The following is a 16,266-nucleotide window of genomic DNA, read 5'->3' as shown; positions in this document are numbered from 1 at the left end:
TTACAACGTCATCCGTCAGAGGTATATTTGTTATCGTATATTTGTTTAATAATTAATTACTCATAATAAGTTGTATTCTTACAGTCGCTTCAAGAATAAATTTGCGTTTGAGGACGCCGATTTTGACCGCATTACCAAAAAATATTTTCATATGCGCAGGATATAATAACAAAAACTAACAAGAAAATAAGAACTATTCTATAAATTATAAATTTGTTGTTATTAGTAAATATAATAAAAATAAATAATAACAACAATTTAAACTAAAATAAATCATTGTTTTTTAGTTTTGCAAAAAAAGGAATTAAATTATTTTTTTATTATATATATTTTTAGTTATAGAAAACATCTTTATGATATAGTCATCAAAATAACATTAAATAATAAATTCTTTAAATAAAATTAAAATTGGTCATTGCTGGAAGTACATATCTAAAACGATACCAAATCCGTTTCGTAAATAATATTAAAAAAGTATCGCGAATGATACAAATCCATTTCGTTAATAATATTATAAAAGTATTGCAAAAGATACCAAATACGTCCCGTAAATAATATTATAAAAGTATCGCGAATGATATAGGAATCGGCATTATATATCGAAAAGGTCCGCAAACTCAATCATTTTCAGGTTCCGGGTTTGTTGCCACAAAACCCCTGACAGATGATGAACTTAAGAATCGTTTTTGGATCTAAAATCGAACGTTTTGTCCCCCTAAAGTCAACAAAAATTTTTTTTTTTAAATCGATAAAAATTTACTAGACTTATAAAAAAGTATCAAAACATTTTTCAAAAGAGTGGGCGTGTCAACATCAGTTAACAATCTCGCGCTGCGTCTCCGGAATCTTAACTCAAATCATACGAACGGACGGACAAACGGATCCGGATACCGGATACGATCCGGCTATAGATCCTGATCAAGAATATATATTTATCTTCTATATATATATATAAAAATTAAGAACAAGTTTCACAAATGATTATAACTCCAGAACGCATGAGCCGATTTCAACGGTTTCTGGAAAAATTTCAATTCTGGAAAAAGTCAAAAGAAAAACGGGAAAACCGTTATTTACATGCAGCGCCATTTCTAAAACATAGGATGTCATTCTTCTCTGCTCATTTCGTTTTATTTAATTCATGAGACAAACTTTATTTGGTTCATAAATAAATTGTAACAGCAGGAATTTGTTTTTGAGGTGGTAAGTTGAACTGTGTTAATTATGTGTATCGTGCATTTGAGGTTAAACTCCTTCTTCTTCATCAATTAGAAGATACACGAGCCGAACGCAATAAAGCAAGAAGACTAAAGCATCAACAATCACGCAGGTTTTCAGAAGAAGGAGGACGAGGAAGACGAAGGAAGAAGAAAAAGGTAGAGGAAGAAGAAAGAGGATGAAGAAGAAAAAAAAAGGATGAAGAAGAAGGAAGAGGAGGAAGACGAAGAAGGAAGAAGAAGGAGGAGGATTAACAAGATGGAGGAGGAAGAAGAAGGATAAGGATTAAGAAGATGGAGGAGGAAGAAGGAGGAGGAAGAATAAGGAGGAGGAATAAGGAGCATGAAGAAGTCAGAAGAAGAAGGAAGAATGAGGAAGAAGAAGGAAGAGGTGGAAGACGAAGGAGGAGGAGGAAGACAAAGAGGGATAAAACGGTGAATTTAACCTCAAATGCACGATCCACATTATTTACACAGTCCAACTTACCACTTTATTGAATCTAAAATTTCATTGATTTAAGCTGCAGCGCCATTTCTGAAATATAGGATGTCATTTTTCTCTGCTCAGTTAGTTCTAGAGTGCTATTCTCTTTTATTCAATTTTGTGCTTTTGGAAATCAAATTGGATATTTTATTCCACGTGCAACGTTAGGGAATCAGGTCAATGCGTGCTTGAAGTATTATTTCCTGTGGCGATATGTCCAAAAATTGACATTGAACATAAACATGCGTGTTCAATTGCACAATGATCAATCTGCAGAACGGTTTTCGAAGCAATTATAAGAAATCGGAAGTGGCAAAGTTCCAAATACAAATGGCTTGATCACTTTGGAAAACAATTTTTGTACAATTCTACAATCTAAAGGCGAATTAATAGAAAGCGTTTTTCCAAATATAATTGTGCAATGGCACAAGATTGGTTGTAAAAAAATTGATGCCGAATTTAATTGAAGCCACGATATTGACTGGAAAAGCGAAAGGAGAAATGGTGCTCATACCGCGTATTCCGGTAATACCAACAGACATGCCGTGAGAATTTAAGCGACTGCAATTCCCAGTGCGTATATCATTTGCCATGTCCATTAATAAGGCACAAGGACAAACGCTTCAAGTATGCGGGTTGAATTTGGAAGAGCCGTGTTTTTCTCATGTATAGCTGTAGCCTGTTCAAGAGTTGGCATTCCAAAATCTTTATTTGTATTCGCTCCAAATGGACAAACGAAAAATATAGATTATCCAAATGTTTTGGATTGAAAATAACAATTTTCAAATAAAATAAATGACTTTCATATAACAAATTCTAGGAATTTGTCATTGAATTTTAAGACTGCATGCGGCGAAGCGCATAGGGCCCACTATTACTTTATATGATCGAAAGCGCTTCATTCTGCCTGTTACATACTTTTTAACGAATTCAGTATACCCTTTTAATCTACAAGTAATGGGTATGAAAATATTGAAATGTGGTTACAGGTTGCAACCATTACTGCCATGTTTAAAAAGTGGACTTTACATTCCCGTATTTGTATTTCTTTATTTACAATATGCTCAACAAAATTCTAAAAGCAAAAAAATACTAAATGGGACAGTTAGTAAGATACATAGAAGGCACTCGCTTGACAATGGCCAAATTACTCAGATCGTAAAAAGTCCTTAATGAATTAAATGAAATATAATTTTGATATAAATACAACTAATACTTTACTGTATCAAATAGTATAGTGTGATAAATAAAAAACATTACTTAGTTGCGAAAGTAATGATTAAACTTAAAAGACATTTAATTAGGAAGTCATAAATTCGAAAGTAATATAATCTATTTAAACCAGGAATAAGATTGCTTTAAATACAATATTAAAGGATGTGATTGGTGCTGACTGTAATACTTTCAATCCAATCTGCTGGTAAACGAACAATCTTGTACCACTTTCGCAATTGGAACAACCATTAAAGATAAATAATATTATTATAATTGTTTTTTCTGTAACCTGTCTGACGCAATTATTAATTACGAAAAGAAAATTACTCATTAAAAATTCCGACAGTCTTTTTAAATAGTTCGATATTATTTAATGTTTTGTGTAAACTAGTTAAGAAGGGAACCAACCAACTAAAGAAAATTTCTACTAAAAAATTGTATAAATACGGACAAAGACGGACGTGTATAGAAAGGTCAATTATGTTTAGTCTAGTTAACAATGGTTCTGATTCGATGTATGCGAAGGTTCATATATTTGATTTATTTAGCTTGATAAGCTGCCTTTAGCTTTTGATATTCCAGAATTCGAGCAATACCATATTCCTGAAAAATAAGTGATAATTTGAATATATATATTTTCCAAAAACCAGTTTTAGATTTCCTTACCCAATAACCGAACTCAATCGCCGATGTGACATTAATTACGGACCAAAGGCTCCAGAATAGATGAGACAGCATTGTAAAGAACTGAATCTCAGCGTCTACTTTTATCAGCTCCTGGCCAGTGATATTATAGTTCTCGTCATCGTGATACTTCTTTAAATAGTTTACAATAAAGTCGCGGCGCTGCTGCACTGTTGCGCAGTTACTTGAGTTATGGTAAAAGTAAGGGAACTGTGGATTGGTGTAGTCGAAAGTCCACTCAATAAAATGATTGGCAAGATCATAACCACGGTAGTTGTAGGCACAATACTCAAAGTCAATGATAATAAGATCCGGCTCATTATCGCCTATAAAGCTGGCATCCAGGGCTGAGTCATTCGTAGTGTCCAGCTCGGTACATGGTGAAGGCGACACGCTATGTGATTTGCTATACGACACGGAAAGTTTTTGGATTCAATTATAATTTGGTTTAAATTGCTTTGAACGAATGTCATGGATAACCTGTGTTTCGTTTTGCTTTGGCCAATAATACTATTGCATATGACCAACACATATTTTTATAACGCATACCACGACCGCAGCAAATTTTGGTCATCTAAAATTGTAGACGTGTATATATAGGTCTGGCGAGCAGGAACTTACGACTAATGGGCCAATAACAAGTAGGTACTGGATAGCAACCCACAGCAAAATAACGGCTTATCAGGAGAATTAAGTAAACGTTTCCCAACGATCGTGGTCTACTTACTTTGTCTCTGTGTCCGATATATTGCTATTTCCATCAAGGCTATCACCCAAAGTTTCATCGAAGTTGGATCTGTAAATTAAATAAATTAAATTATTGTTTACCCATTGTCATTTTATGCCAAAAGAAAGACTTTGTCAATTATTTTTTTGATAATGTTAAATTAGGACTTACAACAAAAATTGTACAATGGCAAGATCATAAATACCTAATAAGTACTAGGAGCATTAGATAAAGCAAAACAAATAACTTAAAATTTACATATATTTATTTATGTAATTTAACACACCTCAGGCTACTAATAGATTCCCGGGGGGTCCGTTCGTTTTGACCACCTGTCGATTGTCTCATTAGAATGTTGCCTTCTTGCAGATCATTGTGACAGAACACAACTGGATATTCTCCTTCATCGATAATCGACCTAATCCAGGCGATTTCTTGAACGTAGTCAAAAGTCCGCATCAATTGCATTTGCTTCTTCACTACCGACGATTTTGGATTCGTTTGGACACTGCCGCTAACAATGCTCTCTAAACCGGAAACCCAACGCTGCATACAATTCCATATCCAATCGGGCTCTTTAGACATGGGTATATTGAGACTGTGGATCTCACCCATTTTCTCAGCAACTTTCATCAATATTCGTTGCTCTCCTAATTCTGCTGTGGTCAAAGCGCGTGCCTATTGGAAATAAAGCTAATTTTATCTAAATGCTGTTTCAGTTTATTTCAATTTATTTGAATTATATATTTACATTTATAATCTACATACTATACTCTACATATATATAGTATATATATATATTATATAATATATATAGTCGTATGTATGTACATTCAGACGTAAAATTTAAACGGTTTTAATATTAATATTTTAACGAGCACCGAATGTAGTTTGGTTATAACCTTTATTTTGAAGACACGAATAAATAAATACAATATAAATTAATACTATGTATTTTCAAAAGAGAAAATCTTTTTAAAACATATATTATTTTCAAGAATAAAAAAACTCAGAAACAAAATCTACCTTAAGTATTGCACTCTACTTTTAAGACCTCTACCCAACATACCGGAATATATTGCTCAATGCGTCCGCCCGGAAAGATTCCGTGCAGTTTGGGCCCGAAGTTTCGTTCACTTAGTAGGGCGAATACTACGGACTCGGTAATCATGCTCTCCAGCGCGTGATCGCCATGTGTCTGACCATAAATTCGCAGTAGGACCTGTGAGTGTTTATCAAGGACGAACTTGTGAAGAGCATTCGAGGTACAACTGTGGATGACCTACCTCACGTGGTTCCTGCTTAAGGGCGTGCAATCGTTTCGAAGAACTGGAGTCGCGACTATCACTATCGCACCGCTGACGTTTGTGTGCTTGTTTGGCGCTTGGTGCTGCGTCGGTGACGTCTTCGTTGTTTATTAATTTCGTCGCCACCAATGTTACACCCACCGCCTTGGCAGCAGAGTCATCGTCTTGAGTGAAAACCACGCTACTATTGGTCAGAGTTGCGGTGGCTGCTAGGACATCTTCGCTGACGTTGACATTTGCCTGCTGTTGTTTTTGTTCCTCCAGCTCATCGTAGTCATTTAAATTGGGAAGGCTTACGTAATACAAAAAATTTGACAGACCGCCACTGGAAGAAAGAAATATTGTTGCAATGTTTTGCTTCAGCAAAGTCTTTAAGTATCTTTAAATAAATAAAGGAGCCGTTTTATTAACTTATTGCAAAAACTACACCAAACTTCAGGCAATACCATCATATTTTACAAAATAGAAGGCTTACCTTATGCGCTTCACCACCAAATTCTTTGGAGCTACCACTTTCCAGGGTCCAGTTAGATAGTCTCGGCAAATACGCGCGGCCGCATGGCGAATTTCCTCAAGGGTCGCCTGTGTACGATAGAGTGGTGGGTTGTGTTTTTTTTTTAACTTGAAAGAGAAAGCGGCCGCAAAGAGAATTCCAATAAAAGAAAAAGAGTGAGAGGCCGAAAAAAACCATTCACCCCGGTACTGGTTGTGTACTAAAAATAACAAAAACATTTCTAGAAAGAAAATGCGAATGCATTTAGAAGGCTGACTGCTAACAACATTCATATTGATTTAATAGGCAATGACGATGGAAAGTAATACAATTGAAAGTTATTTGTGGTTGAATTTTCGACCAAAAAAAATTATCTAATAAAATATATGTATACTATAAAATTATTTTATATAATGGATACATTATTTAAAAATGGCCTACATTGCTATTAAAATGCTGCCATATATTTTCATAGTTGCAAAGTTTACTCAAACAACAGTTTCGATTTTTATTGTCTGGCTGCTGGCGACGTTTGAGTGCTTTATTATTCCTACGATTTCGCTGTTTCATGCTACGCGTAGTATATTAAAATATTTATGTACTATATAATATAAATCGTATTATATAAATTTAAAACAAGTAGCAAAAGGCACACAGGAAGTCTTTTCGTTTAGCTCAAAGCGATAAATAGTTCCCAGCTGGGCGTACGAAAACAAACTGACTCATCGTTACAAAACCGAGACCCAGTGGAAGCCGAAATAGAAATCCCGCACCGCTGCGCTCTCTCGGCGGTTGTATACTATGAACTGCACTATGAACTAAGGACGCAGCCCCCACCCACCGTGTGGCCCGGTTTACCTTACTGACGGCTAGGTAGAAACCAAACAAAGATTTCCCCTACTTCGATTTTTTTTTTGCTCACAACGGCGAGGAATCAGGGTAGCAGGTAAAAATACTGGAAAAAGTACTTACAAACAATTTTCTTATAATTCTTGGCAATTAGAGAGATTAAGTGTCTTCTATAAAGTAGTTGTTGTAAACATTCGTTTAATTTTAAAAATATTATGCCTCTTTGATTGTCCAAAAATACTTTATCATGCCCACAAACCAATTTTGATAATTTTCATAATAATATAATAAATAATTCATAATAATGATAGTAAAATCTAGAATTAAGCAAAATTTAAATTTAAAGCAAATTTAAGCGATTCAAATTCAAAATGAACGCAGAGGCTTAATTTATGGAAGTTTCCACGCAATCATCGTGAAACGCATCGAACTTTTACAAGAAAATTCCAACCCCCACCACACACACTCTTATTAAGCCCGTCCAGTTTTTATTGCCATGTTGCCATTGCTGTTGTTTTGGTTTCTCCAGAAACGGAAACCAATTAAGCATAACAGACTAAGTCGAACATTAAAACTCAAACAAATTTAGTAATGATTAGTTACATATATTAGTGAAATGTTGGTAATAATCAGCAAACGACCAAATAATAAATAAAATCGTTGTGTATCAAATTAAAATAAAGCTATATGTATATTTAATACCTGTCTGAAGCTTTTTTTTTTTAAGATAAATAATTTATTTGCTAATATCTATAATAAATGCGTACCTAAAGCTACCCCGAATTACATACTTATTTACGTCCAATTTTACTATTATTATTGGGCTTTGTATTAATTGGCCACGCTCTTAACTTAAGTTGTCAACAACCTGGTATTTCATGAGCTTAGTCTCCCAAAATCGTAAAATGTGTAATTATACCCGTCACTCGTAGAGTAAAAGGGTATACTAGATTCTTTGAAAAGTATGTAACAGGCAGAAGAAAGCGTTTCCGACCATATAAAGTATATATGTACATATATTCTTGATCAGGATCAATAGCCGGGTCGATATGGCCATGTCAGTCTGTCCGTGCGTATGAACGTGGAGATCTCAGGAACTATACAAGCTAGAAAGTTGAGATTCAGCATGTAGACACCAGAGACATAGACCCATGTTGCCACGCCCACCCTAACGCCCTTAAAACTGCCAATTTTCTCAAAATTTCTCTCGATTTGCCAAAAAAATTCTTACTGCCATTGAATCGTTTACTATGTATATAAAAGCAACAATGTAGCCAAACTATGTATGTATATATGCATGTATTAATGTATGTACGTATGTATGTAATTCAATCTTACAATTTGTAGGCCAGAACAACTTCGAAATGAGCGCCGCACGCAATACAAAAATGGAATATAAAAATACTGATAAGTGCAATAAAGGAGAGTGGTAACGGCAATGAACGAAGAAGTGATCGATCCACGAGGCGATAACAACCATTCTGTGAGATTACAAATCGACATGGAACCGCAAAAACAAAAAAAGGAATGCGAAACATTTATTATTAAATAGATTTTGTTGATTTTAAGGCAGGTACTCAAAGACAATATACTTCCTACCTAGACGATGATTCAGTGATAACATGCCAATGAACCATACTTTCTTTAACAGAAGGTAAGACACATCACAACAAATCTTAAGAAACATTCTATTTTCATACATATGGACATACATAAAAAAATATATAAGTATGTACAAATGTATGTATGTATGTAAGTAGGTTTATCAGTAGGCGAGACTGAAATTCATATTTATATTGTAATATATTCATTCATATATTGATAGGGACATTGTAAACATGTTCAAACATTCATATTGAAATGGTAAAAAGTTATTGTTGTTATTAAAGTTATCATAATCATAAAAATCTTTTAAAGAATTTAATCAGCAATATATGTGTAAGTATAAATGTACGCACGTAAGTGCAGGGTTAAAACCTCTCCGATATAAAGATACATATATACATATAGATGTACAAATGTGGCTACGATCTAAATACGTAAAACCCCAACTACAACCGCGGCCATTGTACGAAAGGTAAGGGGTATGGGACAAAATTTGCACACAAACTCGTAAAACCCTAAGAAAAAATTGTTAGGCGATGACGTTGACATGAGTAACGAATTTTCCTTCTTACCTTTTGCAGGTTGATAGACATTGTCCTTCGCTTTTTTATTTATTTATGGTAATTAACAGTTCCGGAACCTAGGCACCTACAACACACTTCAAAAACAGATTTTCGCCGTGGATTGGACGTCACGTGGTTTTTATTATAGTGTAATATATTAACATTAAGTAAATACGCGGTTTCAGTCTCAGGTTTCAACGCGCCTACTCGCGAGAACGCTTCAGATTCGACTACTTAGAAGCACTCGCCGCCTTTGATCGGCGGCGCCATGGAAAAAGCCTCAGTATTGGTGGGAGAAATAGCAGCGAGAGCAAAATCGAAATCAAACTCTCTTCTACTACTTTATCTGTTATTGAAAAGTACTGCAACACTTTTATCTGCTCTCGAAATTGTATTTAAAATGTTAAAACAATAATAAATCGATCAGCCAAATAAATGTGAACTGAACTAAACTAAACTACGGCTGTAAGATAATACTGTTTAAAAATAATAATGAAATCGATCAGCCAAATAAATGTGAACAGATACGAACTGAAATGCTGATCTTGCTAGCATCTGTTTTAATGTGCTTTCTTTTTTTAACGAATTTCCCTGGTCTGTCAGAATGACAAAGTATTAATAATAGTTAATATATATTCTAATAAAAAAGTTTCGGTCTGGTTTAAGACACATATTTTTCCAATTTAAATTTTACCGCTTAGATTGAAAGCAAAAATGCCAGCTCTCAGGTCTGTTGTAGCCGAGCCAAAACTAGTCAGCCGTAAGTGTTTCCAAAGGCCAGTACTACGTGAAAGCCTGACTTGTTTTGATAATAATACAGTTTGTATTGACTTTTGAAATTTTCTTACATAATATCTCTGTGAACTGCAGTGCGGATAGCGACTACTATATGTACATACACGAAAACATAAAATTCAGCTTTGGGTCAAAATATTTCGAAAACAAACTTGCGCTGAGTGCTAAGTCTCAACTTTCTAGCTTTGAAAGTTGCTAAGGTCGAGGCCAGATCGACATGTCTATTAATTCTAATTATATCTACTTTATATGTTCGGAAATGCTTTTTTCTACCTGTTATATAATTTTCACTACCTGTCACTCTTTTACTCTACGAGTAAATGGTATAAAAAACCTTGCTTAGATATGCCCGAATATGCACGTTCATCAGAGAAGGATTCTTGGACTTAGGATGGTGGTTCGTCTTCTTGGAACCTTCGGCGCCTAAAAATATGTATTCCATAAAATGTTTTTTATATCACTTCATGTGTACGTATACTTATGTGTATATATGTACATATATACCAACTCAATAACACAACAGATATTAAAATAAAACAAGAGAGAATGTTATGGTCGAGTTCTCTGACTACCTGATACCCGTTACTCAGCTATTCAACATTGACAGTTTTTGACGGTTTGTTGGCGTCAAAGTGGACGTGGCAAACAATTTTTTGGCAAATAAATTTACTAACAACAAAATGAAAAAATATCAAAACATTAAAAAGTGTGGGCGGGGCAGTGATCAGGATCAATAGCCGAGTCGTTCTGGCCATGTCCGTCTGCTTGTGGGAAATTCGAGATTTCAGGAACTATATAAACTAGAAAGTTGCGATTCAGCATGCAGATACGCAGCGCACACACTTTTCAAAAATATTGTAATATTTTTTCATTTTTTGTTACTCTTGTAAATTTCTTTTGATTTGCCAAAAATATTTTTGGCACGCCCAATCTAACGCCCACAAACAGCCAAAAACTGTAAGGGCTGAAATTTTTCCTTCGTACTTCCACTAGCTGAGTAACGGGTATCAGATAGTCGCGGAACTTGATTATAGAGTTCACTCTTGTTTTTTTTTTTTTCATTTCGACATCTCTACCGAATGGATTTCATTCTTTTAGTGTCCAAGATCGTTCATACGTTCATAAATAGCTAGATTGGATCGGCGGATAAAAAAAAATCGCAAAGCTTCCTGAAATACCGTTTAATTAATCTGGCATTTTCTCTTAGATTAAAAGGATAAAATAATAAGAAAGATAATATTATTGAGAAAAGGATTATAAACTGATGATAACGAATAGAGAATCGAATTGAAAACATTTTGCAGAAATGATTTCTCCGAAAATGTTAGCAAGGTGATGTTTAAGAAAATAAAAAAGAGAATTAAAAAAATTTTTTAAACTGCTGACCGGAGCAAAATGCGAATATTATCTCTCTTTAATGTTCTGTGTACAAATTAAAAATGATTTGTCAGCAAAACTGTACTATTTCTAGAACAGCTTTTATAGCTTTCTTTATCAATTAGGTATTCAAAAGTTCTTGAAGTAATCTATTTGGCTACCAAATTACCTAAAAGCAATATTTTTCTCTACAATTTCAAGTAATTCAATTAACCCCCACAGAATTTCTGGCAAGGGCTGTCATTTTGGGCGAATGCAAATATTCTGAAATTAATAAAAGTTACATTAAAAGTTTAATTTATCATTTAATTTATTTCTTTGATAATCTGGAATTTTGTGTTTGCTGAATGTTGGATTGGCTGGCCATTACCTATCTTTCTCTGGCTTCTTTTTTTTTAAAGTAAAAAGAATTTCGTCGCAGACTTTCGTTGGCTAATACAATTAAATGAAAAGTAACTGGGAATGCAAATAGGTACAAATAAAAAAAATTACGGTTCGAAAACATTTTAAAAATGATCATTTTAAGAGTGATTTTGAATTAAATAGTTTTTCTTGCTTTTTTATTGTTTCTATGTGGTATTCCTTTTTTTAAGCCGGTTGGCATACATTTCTGGGGTTTTGCTGGCAGTTTTTTTGTATATTTTACTGAATTTTTAGTTTTACTTGTTCGATATAAATATTAATACTCAAAATTGGATACGGTTGTAAAATTAAAAATTCTAAAGGATTACATAAGTTATTTTGCCATTAATGTTTTGATGGTTTTCTTACTTAAAAGATTTTGTTTGCAATTTGTTTCATTCGCTTCGTATTTTTTACAATTAAATTTGACGCTTTTTGTTTACAACTTTTATTCTTAAAACATAGAGGGTCTCGCATCTTAATTTTGCTTAACTTGTTCTCTTAATCCTTCGCTTTATATATATATACTTTTGCTTTAAAGTTATGATTTTAAGTAAGTTTTTAAATGGTAATAGATTTTTTGTTTTTTCGTTTGTTGCCGTTATTGTTGGTTGGTAGGTTGTTTGTTAGTAGAGACAGAGAGAATCGGTACGCTATAAAACTACGCTCCCATTGCAGGATTGTTATTGGAGAATTGCTCCCGCCACCCACGTATCACCCGCTCACAAGAGCGGAGGATGGATACGGTACTGGTTCCTGGCGGTAGAACCGTAATTTGTGTGATTTGCTTTTTTGTTGTGTTAGTAAGTATTTAATAAGTAGATTACTGAGTGTGCTGCTCCGCGGGCGAATCCCTTAGGCGGCCACTTCGCTAGCCTCGGCCCCGTTCTGCACCTCATCTTTTGTGCTGGCCTCGTCAAGCTTCGCCTTTTTCTCCGGCGTGGCGACAGACTCGTCGGCCTTGGCTGCAGCCTCATCCACCTTCCGCTTTACAGCCTCAATGGCGGGAGCGTCTGTAGGGCCAGAATAAATAATGAGAACGTAAACGTGGAAATTTGTCAGGCATTGATATCTACATACCTGTTGAGTCACCGTTAGTGACCTCCTCGGAGCCATTCTCAACACCAGGTAGAACTGCTTCGCTGCTCTCTTTCTTGGTCTCCTCCCCATCGGCGGCGGAATCCTCCTTTTTATCCTCTTTCTTCTCATCCTTATCGTCGGCGATAGAAGCAGTGGGCTCGGTCGCCTTTTCACCATCGACTTCATCGGCGGCCTCGGTCGCGGTGCTGTCAGCGGCCCCGGCTCCGTTCTCCTTGGCTACGCTCTCCTCTTCGGCGGCACCATTTTCTGTGGTGGTTGCCTTCTCAGCTGCTACCTCCTCGGCGACCACTGCATCTTTCTTCACAGCATCGACTTCCTCAGCTGCGACCTTCTCGACGACAGGGGTCTCACTGATGGTGATAATTAAGAGACAAGTCAATATGCAGTTATAATTTGTTACGGAGGGTGAAAATTTGCATTGTTCGTACATCACGCTGTGATAGTCCCTCAAAAACTAAGGAATAAATGTTTGCACTTATGTACATACATACTTGGGTTACACATTTAGGATTCTACTAGATCTGCCAAAATTATTTTTTATGTTGTCTGTGTTTTTGTATAAAAGTATATTATCAGACTCAAAAATGCTTTAACATTTCCACTGTAGCGTCGGTAATGTTTCTGTTTTCATCCCCCACTCTCTTTATAAGAGCCGCAGCATAAAAATAAATATGCATTGTTACATCTGCCGGCGTCTCTATGAGCAACAACTCGAGCAAGCTGCTCCCCTTAAAGAACACCGAAAAGTGCGATAAGTCTGGCGGCACGCTCTTTTTCATATAAATGGCATCAGTGTTCATGTGTTATTTTAGTGCTTTCTACAAAAAGATGAGAACAGGGTTGTATTAAAAAGATGCTTGCAGACGTGCAAAATGAAAGCGAGACCCGTTTAAACTAAAACGAACAAAGAGAGAAAAAAACCTGTTTTTATGCGACTTATGTCCATATAGTCGTTTCTCTCGCACGCATCTACCAGCGGATACAATCTGAGGTAGATGGAGTTTGATAGGGCGAAGCATGGCCGAGTAACAACGCTAAACGACAAAAATAACGGTCAAAACTATACTAACAGTAACAAACAGTAACGGCATACAAATACGCACTGGCCTGTCTTGCAACCATTTTCTTTTAAAGAAAACCGACACAGCCTAAGACATGAGTCAAAGATTTACCGGTGGTTTTCCCCCCGTATTTTAACAAGCATCATAGAAAAATCACTAAGAAAAAGTATACTAAACAACAAATTTTTTATGGAGACAGCAAGAGAATATTTTTGGTGATGACAAACCAGCTATAAATGTACAAAATTGTACTTTTATTTCCAAGCATCGAGCTGTAAGCTATCAAACGGATGGGAATGTCTGGTGAGGAAAGAATCCAATGCTAAAGCAATAGCCGAGGTAGCTAAGATAGCTGAAATAAAACAGGATAAAAAAAGAGCGGCAACTTGAACACACACTCGCATACACATAACTTATACATTTTTGCGCATTTAACTTGCCGTCAGCACACACACAGTCAACGCATTACCCCGATAGGCACACAAATAATTCGTCGCCGTTTGCCGGCCGGAGAATGAGCGAGAAGGCACCATGACGCCGCGCCAAACTAAACGGCGTCGGTTTTTGCGCGCACACCGTTGTGCCTTGGGCGAGAACGAGACAACTACATTAGTGCCAAAAGCGGTTTGCGTATATAGACACAGCATTCAAACGAAAATTTTTCCAAATCGTTGCGGCGAATAACATTTACAATTCAAATTCGTTACAAAACCATTGCTTAAACCAAATCCACAAGCACCCGAAAACAAGGCAAACTAAATACTCACTTTTTTTGATCAGCCACATCAGCCATTTTGAAATACTGTTGGATTTTACTTTTCGAAGGCAAAGCAAGGAAACAAGTTGTAATTGAAGGTTTTGGTATCACCAAGCACGACTCGAATATCAGTACGAAAATTCGAAAGAACTGCTCTAAACTTTATAAATTATTGCAAACGCAGTTTTCTTTTTAGTAGCTTTGCTAAGAAAGTCGCTGGATTGCTGGAGTTTTTGCCGTACGAGTAAGAACGTCCACACAGTCACAAAGAAAAACGCCGAATGAGAGAGCAAAGAGCGTCGGCCCGGCTTTTAAAGCGGCGCGCTCTAGTGTTGGTAGACGTCGGTACTCTGCTCGCGATAGTTCTGTCGCCGGCTACGTACATATGTACATAGTTTCTCTAAAATTTCGAGTGGATGGGTAAGACATCGATAGATTTGCATGAAACATTCAGCTGCTTTTGTTGTTGGTATTGCTTCACATTTCAATGTTGCCGCAGACGTTTTTTTTATAAAAGCTTTCTGAGCTTTCGATGTGCTTTGGCGTTTGCCCACACCGCATGCACTGCGGGCGGACGATATCAACTAGAGGTGAAAAATTTGATTGTGACAGTATTTTTTTATACGTTCACCACAACATGGATTTCATAATTCAATAAATATACACGAATTAGTTATTAGAAAACTATATTTGACAATAATTTGCTCATAGTATATTACATATTTACATATAAAACAATTAAAAATAAAATAATGTCACGGTCCAGCCCTTAAAAAGGGCTGCCACCTTTTAATTTTTATTTAGCGGCTTTACAAGTATAGTAGTTAAAATATTCAAAAATTTGTTTCCGTCCTTGTTTTACTCTATGACCTCAGTAATGATTTAACTATGTAACTATACCCTCTGAAATTCAAGTGATTTGTCAGAACCGTTATTCCTGATATGTCATTCGAACTGTTCTAGTTGCAATTACTGCTTAGAATTAAATAAACATACATGTATACACTTTTCGTAATTTTTGTTAAAAATTATAAAATTGTTTTTTATAATATATATTATATTATAACTTATTATAATTATAATTATAATTATATAATTATAACTTATATATAATAAATATCCTTGGCACTCGCACAGTCGAATGGAACACAAAAAGTTATTTGGATATATACATACATACATTGTGCATGCACACATATCATGGGCGGAAATAACAATTTCTTACCCTTCGCAAAACATTTGCAGGTAGCCACATATATATACATACATATATACATTCTGAATCGGTATACACGAAAGAGAAATAGAGTGCACTGCTAGGCAGCTGGTAGATTTTTTGCTGTGCTGAAATTTTAAAAACATGTATACTATTTTAGACTATTGGCAAGAAAGGAGCAGATGGTGGATAGAATTACACCACTGGACAATAAACTAGGACATAGATTTCGTTTGCCGATAGGTACATACCTTGAATTCAAATAAAAAATGTTATTTAAGTATTATAATTTCAAGAGTGATTTTGAATTAATTTCTGTATAAAAATGTTATTCTTACTTGTTTTGCCGGTGGAATACATATTTTCTGGGGAAAAATAACCAGGACTGATATAATTGTAAAAACAAGGAATTC

At 35.4% G+C, this 16,266-nt stretch overlaps 2 protein-coding genes across 7 annotated transcripts; both read right to left on the bottom strand.

Annotated features, from left to right (window-relative positions):
• Positions 1–2,725: 2,725 nt before the first annotated feature.
• On the bottom strand, positions 2,726–9,380 carry LOC122613849 (choline/ethanolamine kinase). Of its 6 annotated transcripts, none has more exons than XM_043788254.1 (8): positions 9,154–9,380; positions 6,110–6,368; positions 5,614–5,959; positions 5,397–5,549; positions 4,614–5,005; positions 4,328–4,396; positions 3,583–4,006; positions 2,726–3,519 (listed from the first exon to the last, which is right to left on the bottom strand). In XM_043788254.1, exons 2-8 carry the CDS (start codon positions 6,364–6,366, stop codon positions 3,457–3,459), a joined length of 1,704 nt encoding a protein of 567 aa, XP_043644189.1. In that variant the 5' UTR covers positions 6,367–6,368; positions 9,154–9,380; the 3' UTR covers positions 2,726–3,456. The 6 variants fall into 6 exon arrangements, with proteins under 6 accessions (XP_043644189.1, XP_043644191.1, XP_043644192.1 ...); XM_043788256.1 differs by having other exon boundaries at positions 6,110–6,255; positions 9,154–9,379; XM_043788257.1 differs by having other exon boundaries at positions 6,110–6,216; positions 9,154–9,379.
• A 2,228-nt stretch (positions 9,381–11,608) lies between these two features.
• Positions 11,609–14,929, bottom strand: LOC122612779. Its single transcript, XM_043786604.1, has 3 exons — positions 14,648–14,929; positions 12,799–13,169; positions 11,609–12,731 (listed from the first exon to the last, which is right to left on the bottom strand). The coding sequence occupies exons 1-3, from the start codon at positions 14,671–14,673 to the stop codon at positions 12,574–12,576; spliced, it is 555 nt and encodes a 184-aa protein (XP_043642539.1). The 5' UTR covers positions 14,674–14,929; the 3' UTR covers positions 11,609–12,573.
• Between the last annotated feature and the right edge of the window lie 1,337 nt (positions 14,930–16,266).

The sequence above is a fragment of the Drosophila teissieri genome, chromosome 2R, assembly GCF_016746235.2.
Source record: "Drosophila teissieri strain GT53w chromosome 2R, Prin_Dtei_1.1, whole genome shotgun sequence".
Lineage (NCBI taxonomy): Eukaryota > Metazoa > Arthropoda > Insecta > Diptera > Drosophilidae > Drosophila > Drosophila teissieri.
Note: the sequence above shows the minus strand (reverse complement) of the source record. Positions and strands in the feature narration are given on the sequence as shown.